At 44.6% G+C, this 21,066-nt stretch overlaps 1 protein-coding gene across 1 annotated transcript in view; it reads left to right on the plus strand.

The window, feature by feature from the left end:
* Window positions 1-6,457: 6,457 nt before the first annotated feature.
* Window positions 6,458-21,066, plus strand: part of prkcha (protein kinase C, eta, a) — a 38,159-nt gene continuing 23,550 nt past the window's right edge. Inside the window, exons 1-8 of the mRNA XM_056295219.1 lie at window positions 6,458-7,029; window positions 12,142-12,205; window positions 15,497-15,650; window positions 15,757-15,791; window positions 16,213-16,295; window positions 17,024-17,153; window positions 17,282-17,415; window positions 18,181-18,309. Of these exons, the coding sequence (XP_056151194.1) occupies window positions 6,679-7,029; window positions 12,142-12,205; window positions 15,497-15,650; window positions 15,757-15,791; window positions 16,213-16,295; window positions 17,024-17,153; window positions 17,282-17,415; window positions 18,181-18,309 (1,080 nt within the window). The 5' untranslated portion in view covers window positions 6,458-6,678. The remainder of the gene's footprint in view (window positions 7,030-12,141; window positions 12,206-15,496; window positions 15,651-15,756; window positions 15,792-16,212; window positions 16,296-17,023; window positions 17,154-17,281; window positions 17,416-18,180; window positions 18,310-21,066) is intronic.

The raw sequence follows: 21,066 nt of genomic DNA on the forward strand, positions 1-21,066 counted from the left end.
TCACTCCGACCTGGGTTTCTGAAGAAGTAAAACAAATCAAACAAACAAACAAATGGTGTGAAACCCAAATACTTCACAAGATTACCACCTAGTGTTGGACCATGTCCATAGCAAGCCACGGTGCCTTTATCTCCCCGCCACGCTGACAGGAGCTCTGGTTTGGTGAATCCAAACCGAGCTAGTGAGACATAACCAGATACAGCATCTCTAGCCTCATCGTGTGTTCGAGCTGGGTGCGTTAACTCGGACCAGAGTTGGGGTTTTTTCTTCTTTCTTTTTTTTTCCTGTTTTTTGGAGGTCTGGCCGGGGCATGTGTCCTCGGCCCAGGGTGGGAGTGTTTTTGTTTGGTTAAACTCACTCACACCCTGGGCCTTTGTCCAGCAGTATGACAACACCATCTCTCAGGGTTAAGAGATGGAATGGAGCGCAGGAATGGTGGTGGGCCGAAATTAAACCCCCATTGGCAGCCTCTGCCCTGCTATTGTTTTAAGAGGTGTCGGCTGTGTTCTTTGAAAATTGTTTTCTGTTGTTGGAAGTCAGGACTCCGGGTATGATAGGGTCTGGTCCCATGTCCTCACTTTGACCCTTGTTTTCTGTTTGTGTGTGTGTGTGTGTGTGTGTGTGTGTGTGTGTGTGTGTGTGTGTGTGTGTGTGTGTGTGTGTGTGTGTGTGTGTGTGTGTGTGTGTGTGTGTGTGTGAAAAAGAAACGGCGACGAGAAAATATTTAGTTGTGGTTATATTACTCATGGTAATACCAGCGAACTCTGTACAGATATTTATGAGTTATGAGTACAAAACAATGCATGTACATTTATGGCTATGGTTATTTTAATAATTTTCAATGCAAATCCTAGTGTATGTACCTTATTTGCTTTTGTGTGTGAGTGTGTGTGCGTGCATACGTGCACCTGTCTGTCTGCCTGTCCGTGTCTGTCTGTCTCTTCTCACTGACAGCTTATTATTTCATTGCAAAATGCAGTGTCATCAGTGTAATGAAATATATATATATTTTTTAACTACTATCGTCTTCACTGTATCTCCCAGTAGCAGGGAAATAGCTCCAACTCACTTAGCAAACTGAGGTGGTGTGACGGGGGGTAAGGTTGGTCTGGGGTTCACAGACTGGCCAGCATGGGACAGCAGCTGGGCGTAGTAATTAGGCAGAGCAACCTTAACTGGAAGGTCTGGCATGAAGCCTTGAGCTGTGACAGCGGAGATGGTTCCTGCTTATGTGTCCTGAAGCACAACACCGAATCCCTACCAGCTCCCAGGGGAGGCGTGCTATAACTGAGCCTACCCTGCTCTTCTTCCCCCACTTCTCCATTACAATGATAATGATAGTAATATTAGTAATAGTAGTAGAAGAAGAAGAAGTGACAGAGCAGTTTCAAAACAACACACCCTGATATGTGAAACTGCAGCAAACACATGGACGTATGCAACGTCTGCTCACGGTCTACCCACACAAGCGGTATTCTGGGCCGGCTGAGAAGAGGTACTTCAAGGATGTTTTCCCATTATCTTTTTACATTTCGGTGGACAAGATGAATGGTTTTGCTCTTTAGTCATGGTGGCAGAATGCCACTTAACAAATGCCGCTGATATGCGAGTATCATCACAGATGAAGTGTTCTCCAGCTGGGGTTTTTTTCTCTTTTCTTTTTCATCCTGTCTTCTCCTCCTTCCATCTCTATCACCGCAATTCTGCTTTTCTGCTCTAAATCAATTTCCATGCTCTATCAGTAAACATGCTTTTCATGTCACAGTAAGAGAATTCCTCTCGCTTAGGACTCTTTCTAAGGAACGCAGATGCCCTTTCATTCACACTGCTCCAGTCATGTCTGCATTTCCTCTGATGGGAAGAATTAACGCTGAATGCTGTTTATGAAACTGTATTGGCAGCAGAGCCACAACTGGGAAATGATAAATAGTTGTTTTTTGTTGGGGGTTTTTTTTTGTGGAACAAAACAGTCACTGGGTCATTGTGAAGTAAAGACACAAGGTGGAGGGGGAAGTGGGGCGGGGGGGGGGTCCACCACCACCACCCACCACCTCTTATAACAGCAGTGCTGCAAATTACGTGACCTTCTGGGGCATTGTCATCTGCTACTGCATTATGTGTCTGAAAGAAGTGTGACTGGTGTGCAGATGATGAGCGATATCGCCACCTCACCCATACACGTGGCTGTCTGAGGAGCATGTATTCTTGTTAAACGCCGTCTGCCATCACCTTCTGCTTTGACGACTCCAGATCGCAACCATTTTGAGCAGCAAACAAGTCACCGTCTTCAATGAGAGACTTTAAAAAGCGGTGGCAAAAAAAAAAAGTTGACACAATCATTGTTTGTTGGCCCACAATCACAGCGGATACAATAGCATCAGCACAATGACATATAATACGCTGACTCCCAGACTTCCGTAACCATAGTGACCGAGACATCCCACCTGGTGGAAAACGACATAGATCTTTGTAACGGCAACGCACCAGAAATCAAGCAGAAATAAAGATCAGGAATTAAAATTTTTTTAAATAACTAAACAGTCGAGAAAACTGTTGGCTGTGTTTTTGATCATGTTATAATCCTCAGTTATTCTGGTGGTGGTGATGGACGATGGGTCACATGTAAGTGCTGGAATGAGATCGCAGTGGTTAGCAGCACAGTCGAGGGGCTTTGAGGAGGCTCTGGTTTTTGGGGCGGGGGAGGCAAGCTTGTCTCTTTGCAATCCCATCAGCCCTAGGCTGAGCCCTTAATGCGGCCCTGACGCCTTGCTGGCGCAGGGGCCACGCTGCCGCACATCTGGAGCCAATTACCCAGGAAGGGCTGTGACAGACCCCCTCCTCTCCCTCCCACTCTGCTCCTCTGTCCAATACAGGACTCACCATTCTCACACTTACATTCCTCCACTTCTCACAACTCTGTTCTTTATTTCTGTAAGCCTCTCTTTCCGCTGCCTCTTCTCCTCCACCTTTGCATCCCCTAGAAAACATCTCCCATTATACAGGATAGTCAAATCTCTCACTCTCTCTTTTCCCTCCCCTCTCTCACAAACATACTTTCTCTCTCTCTCTCTCTCTCTCTCTCTCTCTCTCTCTCTCTCTCTCTCTCTCTCTCTCTCTCTCTCTCTCTCTCCCTCCTCTCTCTATGCCCTCTTGCAGTAAAATACACAGCTCATAAAGTATGTTATCATAAACTCTGTATGGCACAAACTCATTCTGCCCTCGCTCTGCGTCGCAGCATATTTTCTTCATAATGTCCCAAGCCTGCATCACGTTTTCCTGTGGCAGAGCACTGGCAGTAAACACCACTTGTGAATAAAGGGACATTTAGTACCAAATCAGCTTTTATAGGTGTGATTTATGGAGGGGTTTTGCTTCCACAGTGGAGAGCCCCAAGGACATGTGTGTGTGTGTGTGTGTGTGTGTGTGTGTGTGTGTGTGTGTGTGTGTGAGAGAGAGAGAGAGAGAGAGAGAGAGAGAGAGAGAGAGAGAGAGAGAGAGAGAGAGAGAGAGAGAGAGAGAGAGAGAGAGAGAGAGAGAGAGAGAGAGAGAGAGAGAGAGAGAGAGAGAGAGCATTTGTGGTTGTTTGCATGTGTGTGTGTGTGTGTGTGTGTGTGTGTGTGTGTGTGTGTGTGTGTGTGTGTGCATGCATGCATGCATGTGTTTACACACACGAGCAAAGCCCCATCTGGCTCAGTTCATCATGAAAATTTGTGTATGGCACTGTAAGCCTCATGCTTCATGTAAGGAGAGGTTGGGGTCTAGTAAGGTAATAGGTGACTATAAGAAGGAGAATGGCTCTGGTGCTCTGGCCCGCTGACTGATGCAGGTAATTGGGTTTAGGGTGATGCAGGAGGCATGGCGTGGTTGTATATTGGGCCCTCAGGAACGCTTTCACCGGGGTCAACACTCACTCAGAGAGATCTGGGAATGGGCTTTGCCATACCTCGTCCATATTCTCCTTATTCCCCATTGTCCCGTTTGGCACCAATGCTATGGTTCATTAGCTGCAGCTATAGGGTGTACCTGGGCAGGGAGCCAGAAGATTGAGCTGTCCTGCTTTACAGAGACATAAATTGGAGCATGGCCTGTTAAGGGAATGTGAAAACTCTACAGGTGGCAGATACTCCGTCACATACGGGTGGATTACTCTTGTCTGAAATATGGGAGTTCATGTGGTAGCCGCCACTGTGCTTACATTCAACTCCTAACCTGTTATTCTGAATCCACATGACACATGCGCGCGCCCACACGCGCACACATGGACGTTTGTGTGGCCAGTGAGGCATGTTTTCATGTACATATTTTCATATAGACCGTGGATCTACAATTTAGGATTTGCCCGTGACAATCCAGTGCACTGAGATGACAAGAGACAGACACATGCACACACACACAAACACAGAGACAGAGAGAGAGAGTGCAAGAGAGAGCGAGAGAGTGATCGAGACAGTTGGTAAAACAAAAAGAAGAAACCCAAACAAATCACCCAGGGTCGTAAAAATGCCAGTTCTGGCTCCGTGGAAAGGACGGTCTAGGATAGGAGCATACAGACGAAAATGATTCATTGTGATTAGAGAGACAGTCCAGAAAACTGGAGGGGGGGGGGGTTGGGGGTTAGAACGACAGACGACATTAATTCAGAAGTCTCATTCTGCCCTCTGCTGGACAGTTTATAAACTTAAACATTGTGAGATACTTGAGCGGGCCAGATGCCACAGCTGTTCTACATTCTTACATGTACCAACTAAGAAGTGTTTTTGAATGGGCCACTGCTGGGATATTTGCCCAGTAACCGATTCACACATTATTAAGGCTTACTAAGGTGCGCCCTATATTAATAATTAGCTTGTTTACAATTTAGGAAGGACTTTACACACACTTTTAGAGACAAATCTAATAATGACCGGTGCAACCCTGTACAGGCCTTTGTTTGATTTTAGCTCATAACCTTTTTCATCTATCACTCTCTGTGGCAATACAAATTAAAAGGATAAAATTATCCTAAAATGTTGAAGGCGATTTTGAAGCTGAAGTGATGGCTCATTAAAAAAAACCCACAGACACCAGGAGGACGTGAAAGGTGGAATTTGTGGGCTCCGTTGTGGGCTTGGATTTGAAACAGTTTTCCCCATATCCTTAAAGGGCAATATATTTCACCTTAACGACCAGCGTCAGCCACATTTTACATCTTGTTGATAAGTGTGAGCATGTTCACTTTCAGTTGGCCAAACACATGCCGGGATAGTCTCCTGACTGTCAGCTTTATCATTATGACATTCTCCCCTCTGTAAGGTCATGTCTAAGAGGTTGTTTACAAGACAATTTCTATCCTTAGGATGTGTAAGATCTAGGACTTGGACTCTTTATTTGAAACAGCTGGAGGGGAGAGATGTGGTGTGCAGACATTTGGCAGCGGAGGGTAAGAGGTCAAGTCTAAGACCAATAAAACCAAGACTTTGATCATGGAATTTATGGATGGACCACTGGACAAGACTTCTCCGAAGTCACCACACACACACACACACACACACACACACACACACACGCATACACACACAAAGAAAGGAAGAAAGAATGTGTCTACTTCACACCACTGCTGTTTTTGTGAATGCCTATTTGATTTGAGCTGTAGATGTGTGCGTGTGCGTGCGTGTTTCTGTTTGTATATAAAGAACAATGAGAATTACTGACCATCAAAGACGAAACCCTCGTATATGTGAAGCATAAAAAACTCTGATTTTGATAACATCACTGCTGTCTTTGTGAATACTTCTTTAATTTGTGCTGCAGATGTATGTATATGTGTGCGTGCGTGTGTGTGTGCGTGCGTGTGCAATGTGAAGAACTTTGACAATTACTGACCACCAAAGTCTGTGTGAAGCACACTTGGCCAATAAACTGATTCAGAAAGAAAGAAAGAAAGACATTGAATAAGAAATAGCCTTTATAGTACTGACCTGCTCTTGTGTCCCCTATTTATCAGCTGTACTAATTTTGGTTTAACAAATGGGGACGCTACACACGTTGATCGAAAGCGCGGCCGTTTCCTTCCGCGGTGTTCGCGTGTCTCATCGTGTCCTGTCACAAGGGGGCGACATTTCCCCGTGTAGCGCATTATTATGAGGACAGGTGAGTCGCGATGGTGCATCACGGTAAGTATAGTCCCGAATTCGTTCCTCGTTCGCTGGGACTACAATTTCAACCACGTGACTTGTCTGTCAGGACATTATCGTTGACAGAGTGACGGGCTGGTTTGCATGCTGGGAGACTGCGTGCTCTCGTTTCGACGGAGTTATGCGGAACTTTTAGCTTCATTCTCGGCGTGTTTGTGCTTTTGCTTCCTCATCGCCGTACTTGCACGCTTCCTTGACACAGATTCACACTGGTTTGCTCTCGGGTTTACACAGAGGCGACCAAGTGTTTGGGGACATGAGGCAGCGCTCGGGAACACAGAGACTGCTTTAACTTGTAAGTTGAACTCGAGATTTAGGGCTGCTTCGTTTAAGACGGGACAGCAGATGACACATTAATTCATCACAGGGCTGATATGTAAACCCGTGTTTGCACGTCGTATTGGACGTATAGACTCTTTCATCGTACGTGCTTTTATTTTATTTTTTCATCCTTTTTTTGAGTGACTTCCCCCCCACCCACGGAGGCTGTGTTAATTTAAACAAAATGAAGTTCAATGGACACCTTAAGCTGAGAATTGGCGAGGCCGTGAACCTCAAACCCACAACCTTCTCTCTCCGTCATTCTGTCATCTTCAACAAGGCGCCATCGTCTTTGGATCCGTACATCATGGTGAAGGTGGACGATCTGAAGATTGGACAGACGCACACAAAACACAAAACCAGCAAGCCGACTTACAACGAAGATTTCTGTCACAAGGTCATCGATGGAAACCACATCGAGTTGGCCGTTTTCCACGACACCCCGATCGGCTACGATGACTTTGTGGCCAACTGCACTATTCAGTTTGAGGACCTCATTAAAAACTCCAATACAGAGGAAACTTTCGAGGGATGGGTGAGTATGTAGCAATGCAAGCTGTCAAGGTTAGAGGTGAAGACGAAATCTGTCTGTCTCTGTGTCAGTCTGTCTGTCTCTGTGTTTGTCTCTGTGTGTATCCAAAGGAGTTGAATCAAGTGCAACTGGACTTGATATATATCCGTGAAGACGTTTCGCCTCTCATCCAAGAGGCTTCCTCAGTTCGTGCCTTTCTGACTAGACCAAGCTAGTCTGACTGGCTGGTGATGAGACTCAGAATTTATCCTCTTGTGTTTTATCCTCTCTGTGTGTCTGTCTGTCTCTGTGTCTGTCTATGTCTCTGTGTCTGTCTCATCCGTCTGTCTGTCGTCATGGTAATAAGGCACATTGAATACGTTCTTGTATACAGCAGTATGGACTGGGGAGGGTCACATACATCCAATTAACAGCTGGAAGACACAAAGGGAATAAGAGGAGGGGGGGCAAACTGTAAGATGTCAAGTTCAAGAACAGGTTTGCGCTTATGAACCAAGCGCACCTCTGGCGAGGGGTTTGAAATTTTGCTCAAGAACATTTAAGAGAGTAGTTTTAGGTTAAGGAGGGAAGGACCTTTTTTTTTGGTAATTATTAATTTTCATATCAAAGTTCAGCAGTCAAGAGGAAGACAACAAAATATGACAGCACATTGTCTTAAAGCACATTTAGATAGAATTACAAAAGAAATGAGACGACAGGTGTACATTCAGCTCCGACCTGTTCACGTTCTTATTTGTATATATATATATATATGTATATATACACACACACACATATAGATAGATAGATAGATAGATAGATAGATAGATAGATAGATAGATCCCCATTGTTTAAGGGCCATGGGATAATGACTTCGGTGCAGGTGGGCTCCACTCGAATTTTGGCTCCCTTCCCCGAAGGAATAATCTCACTATGACCCCTTCTAAATCCAGCCGCTTCCGGGATATCGTTCAACTCGCGTTTGGTTAAGAGATTATGTTTTTGGCATTGTCAAGGTGAAAAGATGGATATTCATTATTTTCAGAGATGGCTGGATAGTGGGAAAAAGACACTACTATCGTCCTCACTTCACTAGCTTGAAGACAAGCTAGTGAAGTGAGTGAAGTGATCATCAGCAAGCATAAAAAAATAGGGTCTGAAGCCACTCATGCCTCTGTTTGTGCTTAAGGTGTGAACACTTGTTTCAGTAAAGCACACTTGAAAACCGCAACTAACAACAGCTTGGCCTTTGCAGCCTGTAACCTGCCAGTGCAAACAAATGTATGGCGATGATACCATTCTCCTGGAGGTGAACCATCCATGGTAGATAAAGACCCAGTGTCTCAGGCCTCCACCTTTTTAGATTGGGCCCTTTCTTCATTCAAGGCATTCAGATTGAACAACTGTGAGAAAGTCCGAGCCTCACAGCAGTTCAAGACAAAGGCCTTGTGCAGAGTTTTAAATGGTCCTTGTTGATATCAGTGTTTTGTCAGTCCTGTGCTCTGCAGGTTTCGCTGTAGATCATATTGTAGACCTCAGAGCCAGCGGCATCCTCGTGATGCATATTGCACACTGCCCTTCACAAGTCGGTTTCTCTCTTCTCGTTGGCTTTCGTCCTCTGGGAGTAAGCAGCTGCAGGTGCTCGTATTGACTGTGATCCTCAAAACTCAGCAGAGTAATTCTCCTCTGTGCATTTCTCCATAAGCACCAAGTATACGTCATCCAGAACACACACACTCCTGTTTCTAGAGTATATTCTGGCCCAGCTATTTGAAAAAGAAAACTCAGGACAGCTCATTGCAAGGCTTCTATGAGACATTATAAAAATGTTTTACAGAAGGCATGGTTGTTTCAACGGAGGATTCGAACTAGTGTTTTTGATCTCAGGAAAATGCAAGGTTTAAGTTATCAGGTAGATCTGAACCGTTTTTGTGCTTTGTAAGTTCATAAAAGGCACCTGTGGGCCTGGCTTGCTGTCACATACGAGGCTGCAGACAGTCGAGCACAGGCCTCCACACGCCCACACTGATGTTTATTGCAGCTTTCCCACCGTCTGATCAGGGCTCAGGGGAGCGAATGCCACAATGCTCTGACTCTACCCTCCTATCTATTGCCTTCACATTCATCCTGTCATTTACAAACAGGCCTTACCACATATTACATACATGTAGTCTACCTAAAACATTGAAGCTCCTTGCTGCAGTTTCATGACCTTCACACTGAGGAGGGTCTGCCTAACTTTGACTAAAAAAAAACCTGTAAAACAGCAGCACGGTAACGTGTAAACTTTTTCAGCCCAAGTACAGAGCTTGAAATGTCAGAGAATTAAGCTGCTGAGTAAGAACAGATGCCAGTAGCTTCCTGAGGGCTTTTATAAGAAAAAAGCAGAGCTGCACAACCATGTGACACCGAACAGTTACTCAGCCAGTGGCTCGTCACCTGCTGCAGCAGTGGCTAAGCCTCATGTGCCTCACACCCATTCAACCAAATCCTCATCACAGGAAGCCAAATTCCATCATCACCTAGCCCTATCGCTGTAGGTGGCATGGCCCCTCCTTGATGTTACAGATTTGAATTTTTTTTTATTTTTATTTTTTCCTCCCCAATTGTATCCAGCCAATTAATCCACTCTTCTGTTTCATCCCGGTCGCTGCTCCACCCCCCCCCCGTCTGCCAATCCGGGGAGGGCTGCAGACTACCACATGCCTCCTCCGATACATGTGGAGTCGCCAGTCGCTTCTTTTCACCTGACAGTGAGGAGTTTCACCAGGGGGATGTAGCTCGTGGGAGGATCATGCTATTCCCCCCCAGTTCCCCCTCCCTCCTGAACAGGCGCCCCGGCCGACCAGAGGAGGTGCTAGTGCAGCGACCACGATACATACTCACATCCAGCTTCCCACCCGCAAACATGGCCAATTGTGTCTGTAGGGACGCCCAACCAAGCTGGAGGTAATACAGATATTCGAACCGGCGATCCCCGTGTTGGTAGGCAACGGAATAGACTGCCACACCACCCAGGCGCCCACAAATTTGAATTTAAAATAAGTAAAGTATGTGTGTGTGGATGTGTTGGTGGGGTAAAGGTCTCCCAAAACGACATTCAGAGCACCGCAAACTTGTGCAACTTGACATAAATCTGATTGAATCAAAACTTTTGAGTGGGATTTTGTGAGAGGAGGTTTTTTTTTTTTATTTGATTAACAGCCAGTAATGTGCAGCCCCCCCCCCCATTGTACTTGGCCAATTACCCCATTCTTCCAAGCAATTCCAGTTGCTGCTCCTCCCCCTCTGCCGATCCAGGGGGCTGCAGACATGCCTCCACATGCCTCCTCCGATCGCCCCGACCAACCAGAGGAGGCGCTACTGCAGCGATCAGGACACACACCCACATCCGACTTCCCACCCGCTGCCATCCATTGGACATTTTTGATCATGTACGGCCATAAGCGCAGGGTTGTTGGTTTTATCAGGATGAGACAAATGTTAATCTTAATAAAGCAAAAATTAAACCAAAATATTAACATGTGAATTTCTAGAACACGGTGTCAAACAGATGTGAATTAAGTACAGAACACAGTTTTCATTTCATAGGACCTTTAAGTCCACCTGAAAAGTATCAATAACTGTAATTGGGTTATGTCCTTTTTGATGTGAACATGACCCCCCCCCCCCCCACATTTCTTCTTCTTCAACCAGTCTATCGTTTGCTCTACCAGAGTGATACTGTCATAGCCACCACCTCCTTCCCCTCCATTTGACTCAAGACAAGAGAGAAGTTCACCCTTTTTCGATGCAACAGCAGCTGAATTTCTGCTTTTGTAAATATAGCATCACCCTGTCAGCACCTGCACCCATTTACAGAGCAGAACCACTCCGTCTTCATCTTGGCGGTTCTTCTGCCTACGTCCGCTGTGTCACAGGGATGCAGAGCGAGGGGGGGGGGAGGTGTTGACTTACAGAAAGTGATGGCCATGCTCAGAAATGGTTCATGTTAGTCACATAGGAATGCCAAAGATAGCACACAGAGATCAACCCCTCATGTGTGGGTGGGTCAAACTGGCTGTCTAGACAAGCAAAGATGCGGGGCAACATGAACCGCTTTCTGATTGTAAACTTGTCCCTTAAGCAGAGAAAATCATCACAAATTTCAAACCTAATTTATCACTCTTGCGGGCAGCCGACGTTTTCCAGTTGCGTGCATGTGTGACACGAATAGATCTTCACTGAGTGCCCAGGGTGACCTCAGTGTCCATTTAGTGGCTATTGCCTCACTCAGAGGGTGGAAATTTCTCACAGCTTGTTCGCTAAGGAATCGTCTTCGTCTCTTCCCCACTCTGTCAATGACCATTTCTGCAAGTTTTTTTTTCTTTTTCATTATAGCTTGCCTATTGACATTTGTAAGTCACTGCTCTCAGTGGAGCGTGCTGTTATTGCAACATGTGCATCCTGTACAACTTGCTAGACCTGCTCCAATTGCCTGAATTCTCCCCATGTTATGTTCACATTGAAGCATGTACAAACATTCTCCTACATAGCTGTGTCTGTGTCAGTGACAGACCTTTAAATGTCAGACAGATACCACCACAAATGCTTTTTTCTTTTACATTGTCATGATGACCGACGTCATCTGTGCACTTGAGGTCTTCTCACAAATTGTTTTCTGTATTGCCTGGTTTTTATTTGTACAATATATCATGTGATTCCTCAGTCATATTGTTGATACACTTTAACATTTTTTTTCTTTTTTTTGGATTTTCTCCCCAAATGGATGTTGTACTTGGCCAGTTACCCCACTCTTACCCACACCCGACTTCCCACCCGCAGACACGGCCAACTGTGTCTGTAGGGACACCCGACCAAGCCGGAGATAACATGGGGATTTGAACCGGCGATCCCCGTGTCAGTAGGCAATGGAATAGACCGCTACACTACCCGGACGCCCCAACTTTAACTTTTTAATATCCTCCTTTAACAAACTTGATGGAGATATTGTTTAAACTGTATGATTTATTGTGATTTACATTTTAAATGATGGGTTCTAGTATTATACTGTTTGCACAAACACTCTTGGCGCATGATATTTAAATAATCTTGTGTGTGTGTGTGTGTGTGTGTGTGTGGGGCATGCACCTGTAGATGGACCTGGAGCCAGAGGGCAAAGTTTACATTGCTGTTTCTCTCACTGGATCCTTCACTGATGGTAAGGCTTGTTCTCTGGATGACATTGCAAGACTTTTCTACCTCCTCAGCCGTAATAACCTTTCCTGCCCTATCCTCTTCCTCTCTCTGTCCCTCTCCGCTTCACCCGTTTGTCAATAACTCCACAAACCCTTTCCGCCCACTCATTTTAATCGCCCCTCTCTTCTTTGCTCGCCTCTAATATTGTCATACCAGTTGCAGCTATCCGTTGAGTGCTCACTTGTGTCACTAAAGAGGCTGATGAAACCCCGTTAATCTCACAGATAGCCACATGTGTGATTGACGGGGGTCGATGGGTACATGTCTAGGATGCTTTGTCTGATTTAACCTTTTGTCATGAGGAAAAATGCTTGCTTTCATCGGACATCAATGTCGTCACACGCCTGCTTAACCAGTCACAAGCATGTAGGGTGACCCCCCCCCCCCGAGGAATACCTGGCTGCAGCCTGCAGAATGAGACAGGGTTCAACGTCGAACATTTAATCCCACTCATTGCTAACCCCAACCCTGTTTAACCCTACCCAAACCCATGTCCAAACCAAGGAAATCAGTGTTTAAGGGGAAGAAAGAGAACCACTTTATTTTGTTATTGTATTCTTACCATGAATTTCTTCTCTGCATTTAACCCATCCTATGCAGTGGGCAGCTGCAGCGCTCGGAGACCAACTCCAGTTTTTGTTCCACTGCCTTGGTCATGCATGTCTTTTTGAACCCTGCCCAAATCGAAGTTACCCCCCACCCAGATTTGACAGTTAAACAGTCAAATCAAACGGTGGGTGGTATTAAACATTCGACATTGAATGCTACCCTGTTCTGCAGGCTGCAGCCAGATATACTTGCCCCCCACCCCCTGGTCTTCGCTGGTGTCCAGCAGAGGTCAGCAGTAGGACTGTTTACTCTGTCTGACCTTTGCAAGTCAATAGTCTGCTGGAACGGTGTCCTCTAGAGCAGCGTTTCTCAAACCTCTCCTGGAGGACCACTTGTCCTGCAAGTTTTAGATCTCTCCCTGCTCCAACACAGCTGATTTAAACGATCAGTTTTGTTATTAGGCAGCTTCGGGAGCTCATAACGAGTTGATCATTTAAATCAGCTGTGTTGGAGAAGGGAGAGATCTAAAACATGCAGGACAAGTGGTCCTCCAGGAGAGGTTTGAGAAACGCTGCTCTAGAGGCCGTATGTTAGGGTACACAACTCTTCACCGCTGTCTGTGTCTTGAACGCCATCCACACATGCTCCCTAACCCGTAAGCTTTCCCTCAGTTTTACGTGTCGGGGCCCATGTGAGAACGGCAGCCGTAGTTGATATTGTTTAAAAGTTGAATTGGCAATTTGCTTACTCGCAACCTTGGTAAGATTTACGGAAACATTACCAAACGTCGGTAGTTTGAACAAAAGATCATCAGATTGCCGTATTAAGACACTTTTACAGGAGCCAAGGGTAAAAAAGCCAAGGGTACCGATATAATGAATGAACGAATAAATAAATAAGATTAGAGTTACAGATGCAGTAGCTTACACGATAAAAGACATTGTATGAACGGAGGAATGAGACAGAAGACACAGTAATGTCACGTGTGAACAAACAAATCTTATGGCTGGCATAAATTAAGTTGTATGTGTGAACAGGGAAAATTGCTGGCGGTGCCAGAAAAATCATTCGGGTTATATATTACAGAATGTATGTATGAAAGTGGCTTTAGAATATCTATCTATCTATCTATTTGTCTATACATATATGCGTGTATATATATATAGATATATACACACATACACACACACACACACAGAGGGTGTGTGTGTGTGTGTGTGTATGAGAGAGAGAGAGAGAGAGAGAGAGAGAGAGAGAGAGAGAGAGAGTGGCAAGGCTTTCTTGAAAGCTGATTAGCGGTCATCTTTTTCTGTTTTACTTTATTTTCCGCTTCTACCCACCCCATGTTCCGTCACCCTCCTTCAAGTTCCTCCTTTTCTTTGCTTTCACAGCTGGCTGCTTTTTGCACTTCTGAAAACACCAAGCAGCCATTTTATAATGAGGGTTTGATGAATGCTGAAACCACAATATGTGTATATATGTATGTATGTATGTACAAGGATGATGCTCATTGGCTTGACCGACCAGTTTTTGCTAACCTCTATGCTCTCCTGCTTGTTAACTTTTTTTTTTTTTTTCCCTCCAACTATTCATATGACACATAGATCGATGTGGGACTGTTGAAAAAACTGAAACTTCTGTGTGGTTTGGTTGGGGGCACCTAGTTTACCCAAATTAGGCCACTGGGTGGTCTACTGGAGCGTTTGTCTTTTAAGCTCCGTTACTTGTCATCGCAAAACTACCAGCTAGTATTTCCATTTACGTATGCAAAATATACACACAACCTTGTTTTCTTTGCATGGTTTATCTTTGCTGCCAGTGTCTTAAAATGTTATCATTTGAAATGCACCATAGCCCAGGTGGGGGAAAACGTCCATGAAACCTGTCAAGGACTTTTGTTCAGGTCTGCTTTTATTTGTTCCATTTATTTATTAACCTTTATTTTATCAGCAGAGTGCGATTCTACATCGTTTACAAGTACGCCCTGGCCAAAACATAAGCACAACAAATCACACAAAACATTAAATTTACATTAATGCAAGACATCAGGCAATGATTGCATTAGTTTTATGCAATCAAAAGTGATGTTTGTCCGTTTTGATAAAAACGAAAGCACATTCATGTGATAAACTTGTGTAATGGAAAGGTTGCGCTGTGTGTTATCAGGCTGAGCCCTTTATTTACACCCGTATCACGGCTGTCTTGATATCGGTCCGACTCTACGGGCATGTTTTCCTTGTACTTTTCTGCACCCAACCAATTGTTGTCCTGCACCGAGGACCATCTGTGCTTGTTGCATTCAAATGATGTGGGGGGGGGGGGGATTTGCACCGTAGCACACAAACTCTACAGAATGTAGACAATATAAAACCCGAAAAACGACAATTCATCCTTGTTTTAAACCCCTCTGCACCACCCTGACAGGGATGAACAGACACAATGCTGTTGTTTAAAAAAAAAGGGGGCCCTTTAAATGGCCCTTAATGGGCCTTAATGGGCCCTGGTGTTAATGCTAATTTTCGTGCTATGTTTATAGGTTCTGTGTAGCACTTTAGCTAACACTTGGTGTGTTTTTAAATGTGTGCTGTAAATGAATTGAGCTTTACCTTTTTGGACATAGTTGGATTTTTGTTTTTGTTTTTTGTTATGATGTTGTTTTGTTGTTTTGCCATAAACTTGTTCCCTCATCTTGTTCCTGCATCAGATGGCACCTTAGAGAAAGAAAAGACATACAGGCAGTTCACAAGGAAGCGCCAGGGGGCTGTGAGACGGCGGATCCACCAGGTCAATGGACACAAGTTCATGTCCACCTTCCTCCGCCAGCCCACCTTCTGTTTCCACTGCCGAGAGTTCATATGGTGACCAACACCGTTCATCACATGCATTTACTGTACTTAAAAAAAAAAAAAAAAGTTCTGTGAACCTGTGCTGTGAAATGTCTGATGTTTCTTTCTCTTGGTATAGGGGTGTATTCGGAAAACAGGGTTACCAGTGCCAAGGTGAGCAGCCCCCCCACCCCATCCTTTTTTGTTCTCTCTCTTGCGCTCTCGCTCTCTCTCTCTCTCTCTCTCTCTCTCTCTCTCTCTCTCTCTCTCTGTGAGGTGTCAATGCTTCTGCTACAACTCTATTGCTTTTTTTTTTCTGTGCGTCTGTGTGACCACCAATCTCCTCCTAAAACCCCCAGAAGACAAGACAGGAAGTCACAACAGCTGCAGTGCAAATGCAGCAACTTGCTCTCTGATTGTGTCCTGGCTTCTAAACGCAAACCTATGACCTCCATCTCACTTGTGGCAACCGCCATACTTTACTGCTGGTTTTCACTATGCTTTAAAATGTAGACAGGTTGGCGTTTAAATATTATGAAGTGTTATACTATAACGTTATAATGTTGTGTACCCCCCCACACCCACTCCTCTATAGTGTGTACCTGTGTGGTCCACAAACGATGCCACAAGCAGGTTGTCACGGTGTGTCCACGCATGAAGAATCCTCCCAAGGAGCAGGTGAGAGCAGCTGAAGTGCCGCTGAAAACCAAACGACTCAACACCTAAACATGATAGCAAGCCCCCCCGCCCCACCTCAGTAGAAGTATCGCTATGCTATATTGTCGCTGTATTATGAAGACGGCAATTCCCATTAAGACCCAGCGTATCCCTTGGTAAAGCGAGAGCTGCATGTGTCAGACGCCTTCAGGTGCTCCATGTTTTGCTTACCGCTACTTTAATTGGCACCTCTGGACATTGATTTCCCGGATGCATGGGGCGTCACAAAGGTGGCAGGAACTGTTAAGAGAGACACACGTCCAATAAACATGGTCTCTCTCTAACGTCAGACTGTATTTGTGCCGAGATGGTCAATGAGCTAGAATGTGGAAATAACCTTGACTGTGATTTGATGACCATATGCGTTCTCTTTTAGATGTGTATGTATTTTCTTGTTTCAGCATGCAAATACTTGGGTATTTTGGGTATAGTCCCCCACTTTCTTTTAACCATCACAAGTTCCTCTTTCATGTGTAAGTACAGTGTATAACAGAAACATGCATTAGTCCCCTGCAGTGGGAATGAAAAACTTTTGACAAGTCACCGAGCATGACATTTTGTGATGTTTGAGCTGATGCACATGTGTGTGTTAACATACTACTACTTGCTGGCACTGTGGGGTCATAGCAAGCAGAATAGATGGGATTTTTTCTGAAATTAATGCCAGTGTACTGTCTTCTCTCTCACAGACCACAACCCAAGGGTTCAGTATCAACGTGCCTCACAAGTTCAATATTCACAACTATAAGTCGCCCACCTTCTGTGACCACTGTGGCTCATTACTGTGGGGACTAGTCAGACAGGGGCTGCACTGCAAAAGTAAAAACACATCAGGGTCTTTACCCTCATATCAAGCTATCTACCATTTATCTCTCATTCTCTCATTACACATGCCATTTTAACCTCTGTGCGTGTGTCTCTGTCTCTGTCTGTGTCTCCTCCTTCAGTCTGTAAAATGAATGTGCACATTCGTTGTAAGGGCAACGTGGCTCCCAACTGCGGGGTCAACAGTGTGGAGCTGGCCAACACGCTGGCAGAGATGGGTCTGCACTCTGGAGGACTCCCCAAACGCAACTCAGTGGTACATGAACTCGGCTGAATAGAAAACAGAAAGGGTCAAGGGACGGCTCAATCAGCAACAGCTCTTAAAGCTTCAGTCCTGAAGATTGTTGTGTTTTCTTTAACTTACTGACACCTCCAGTGATGCCTGGTAATTACAGTAGTATTTAAACCCTCCAAATCCCAGAGCTCCTTTCAAGAAGGAGTCAGTACACACACACACACACACACACACCACCGATCAGAGAAACATGCTTGAACCGGATTTAGCTGTTGGCACTGAAGTTTCTGTTGGTGAAGTTCTGCTACGAGCACGATCTCCCATATCTACTTTTTTGCCACAACAACATAACTTCCTCTCGAAACTCGCCACTACTTGCTTTATTGTTCAGCATTTGGCCACTATGGTGAAGACAGAAGAAAATGCGCTGTTTCATTTCCCCCTGGAAAGTCCTATCCAACATAAACCGTTAAAATGGGCATCTACAAAAGTGTTCGTGAACTGGATGTTCGTTGTTATGGGTGAATGGGTGTGCCAAAAATAGAAACTATGAAAAAGGACATTTGTTTTTGCATACAAATCTTCAGGATTGTAGTTTTAAATCACTTAAAACTATGCATAGGCTTGTATGTAATTATCTTTTATAAAATATCCTGGACCCTCCTTTTTACATTATTATGTAATTATTTCTTACTTTAATTGTACCGTGTTGCTACTAATCATAATCCATGGCGAGGCAAAAAAAGAAAAAAGTGATGGTAAGCATACCTTTTTGGTCCCTGCCAGGCTAACGCTCAGCACCAATCCAGGGCTCCCTCTGTCAAGGAGAATGAGGAACCTCAGCAGCCGACCAGACGTCTGGGCATTTCAAACTTCACTTTCCTCCAGGTGTTGGGCAAGGGTAGCTTCGGCAAGGTACGAACACCAAGGGAGGATCAATAGAGAGGATTTCTATTTGTATTACTACCTCGGCAGCTATAGCAGACACGGGATTAGATTTGATGTATACCAATAGAAGATGTGTGCATCCAAATAATTAAAGTACAGATTTAGAGCTAAACGATATGAGAAAAAAAATCAGTGTAATTATTTTGACAGATTGCGACATGATTCACAGTTTGTGAGAAAGATTACTTTTGCATGACAATCTTCATTTTCACTGAAAATATCAAAATCCTGCTGTAACAATTTTTGGGGTCTATAGGCAAGAATGGGGTAACATGAGCCACTTTTTACATTTGATGATTTTAAAAGCATGACACAAACACAAATTGTGTTGGTTTCAAATAATTGTTGGCGTATATACCTCAGGTTGTTGTGTACCCATGGACATTAAAACAAGTTATCTAATTATTATGGTTTTAGAAAAATGACTCATCACAAAAAGCTGGTCCTATGGCACAACTTGCCCCAGGTTAGGGGTAAAATGAGCATGGGGGTCAATTGAGCCCTCTAGGGGTAAATAGTGCCACTGTTAAATACTAATATAAGAATGACACAAAATCAAACAATTTTGAGATAATTTTTAACTTTATTAATGCCATCAATAAACAAAGGCAAAAACTCATGCTTTTAAGTAAAACTATAAATTTGTGTCCAACACGTTACCGAAATGTTTTCAGTAAAGATTAAACTGTGTGTCTGGGGAGCGTAGCGGTCTATTCCATTGCTTGCAAACATGGGGCTCACCTGTTTGAATCCCCGTGTTACCTCTGGCTTGGTTGGGCGTCCCTACAGACACAGTTGGTCGTGTCTGTGGGTGGGAAGCCAGATGTGGGTATGTGGCCTGGTCGCTGCACTAGCGCCTCTTCTGGATGGTTGTGCACCTGTTCGAGGGGAGGGGGAACTGAGGGGAATAGCGTGAGCCTCCCACGTACTACCTCCCCCTGGTGAAACTGCTCACTGTCAGGTGAGAAGAAGCGGCTGGCGACTCCACATGTATCAGAGGAGGCATGTGGTAGTCTGCAGCCCTCCCCGGATCGGCAGAGGGGGTGGAGCAGCGACCGGGACAGCTCAGAAGAGTGGCGTAATTGGCCAAGTATAATTGGGGAGAAAAAAAGGGCGGGGGTCCACAAAAAAAAAAGATTAAACTGTGATCTTTGTGTGTTAGCTATAGAAAGAATGTGCTTTTGTGTGTATGTACAGCGTGGTTTTGTGTGTGGCTTAAACTCAACATTAGCCGACAATTACGTATTTATTACATCAACATTGTAACACATAACACTGATCAAACATTAAGATGACCTTGTAACAATGACATAGAATGTGTGTGTGTGTTTGCAAGCGTGTGTGCGCGTGTGCATGCAGTGAACGATGACTGACCACTTTCAGTGTGACTCAGCACAGCACCTCTGTGCCTTACTCCACAGTCCACTTTTCTAGCGTGCATGGTAAGACGAGCTGTTTTTCCCTACGAGCTCTTTCACCAACCGTGATTGGTCTTGGTAATTTTTTCATGACAGCCTCTCCTGGAAAGATTCCTTCATCCATTGATTTGAGTGTGAAAGTTGGCTTGTCGAGCGTAGAGCACACTCTGCTGCTTGCCTTGAGCTCATCCTCTGAAACTTTCTCAAGTAACCCAATGTAGTGGCATATTTTACGTCTTCACAGCATTCTGGCTATTGAAGGCAGTGGCTCTGGGGTTTGGCATGATAGATGATGGTGCTTTCTGAAGAGCTCAGACCAATTGAAAACCCATTAAAGTAATCATTTTGCAAGAAAAATAACCTAGGGTTGTAATTGTGTCATATAAAAATAACTTATTCAAAAAGACCAACCTGCTCTCTTTTTCTCAGTCCTGTCTTCAGGAGTAGAAATGCCATTCTTTTTGCTTGCTTACTCAAATGCATGTTCTCTGCATTGTAAGGGAGTTGGTCCATGAAAATTGTCTGCACGTTTTCTTTGATGTGGCTGGCAATTTCAAACTCCATGTTATCATCAAAAATCTGATAAGACTTTGCTAGTCTGGCATAAACTGTTCTGGGAACTTCTCCTTTACTACTTGTTTTGTGGATATACATCTTCAATGTCATTCTGTCTATCTTGTGGTCCTTTGCCACAGACTGGATGGACTTCCCCTCTGACACCTGTCTTTCTTTTGTGCTGCCTCGCCATCTTGATGTTATTTCTATAATATCAGAAAATAATACTTAAATATACAGGTTACTCTGTACATACACCAATCCAAAAAGTAAAACCACTGACAGGTAAGTGAATAACATTGATCATCTCATCACAATGGCACCTGTCAAGGGGTGGGCTATATTAGGCAGCAAGTGAACAGTCAGTTCTTGAAGTTGATGTATTGAAAGCAGGAGAAATGGGCAAGCGTAAGGATCGGAGTAACTTTGACGAGGGCCAAATTGTTATGGCTAGATGACTGGGTCAGAGCATCTCCAAAACGGCAGGTCTTGTGGGGTGTTCTTGGTATGCAGTGGTCAGTACCTATCAAAAGTGGTCCAAGAAAGGACAACTGGTGAACCAGCGACAGGGTCATGGGCACCCCAAGGATCATTGATGCTTGTGGGGAGCGAAGGCTAGCCTGTCTGGTCAATCCCACAGAAGAGCTACTGTCGTTCAAATTGCTGAAAAAGTTAATGCTGGCTATGATAGACGGGTGTCAGAACACAAAGTGCTGAGTATGGGGCTACGTAGTCGCAGACTGCTCAGATT

Source organism: Lampris incognitus, chromosome 16, assembly GCF_029633865.1.
Source record: "Lampris incognitus isolate fLamInc1 chromosome 16, fLamInc1.hap2, whole genome shotgun sequence".
NCBI lineage: Eukaryota > Metazoa > Chordata > Actinopteri > Lampriformes > Lampridae > Lampris > Lampris incognitus.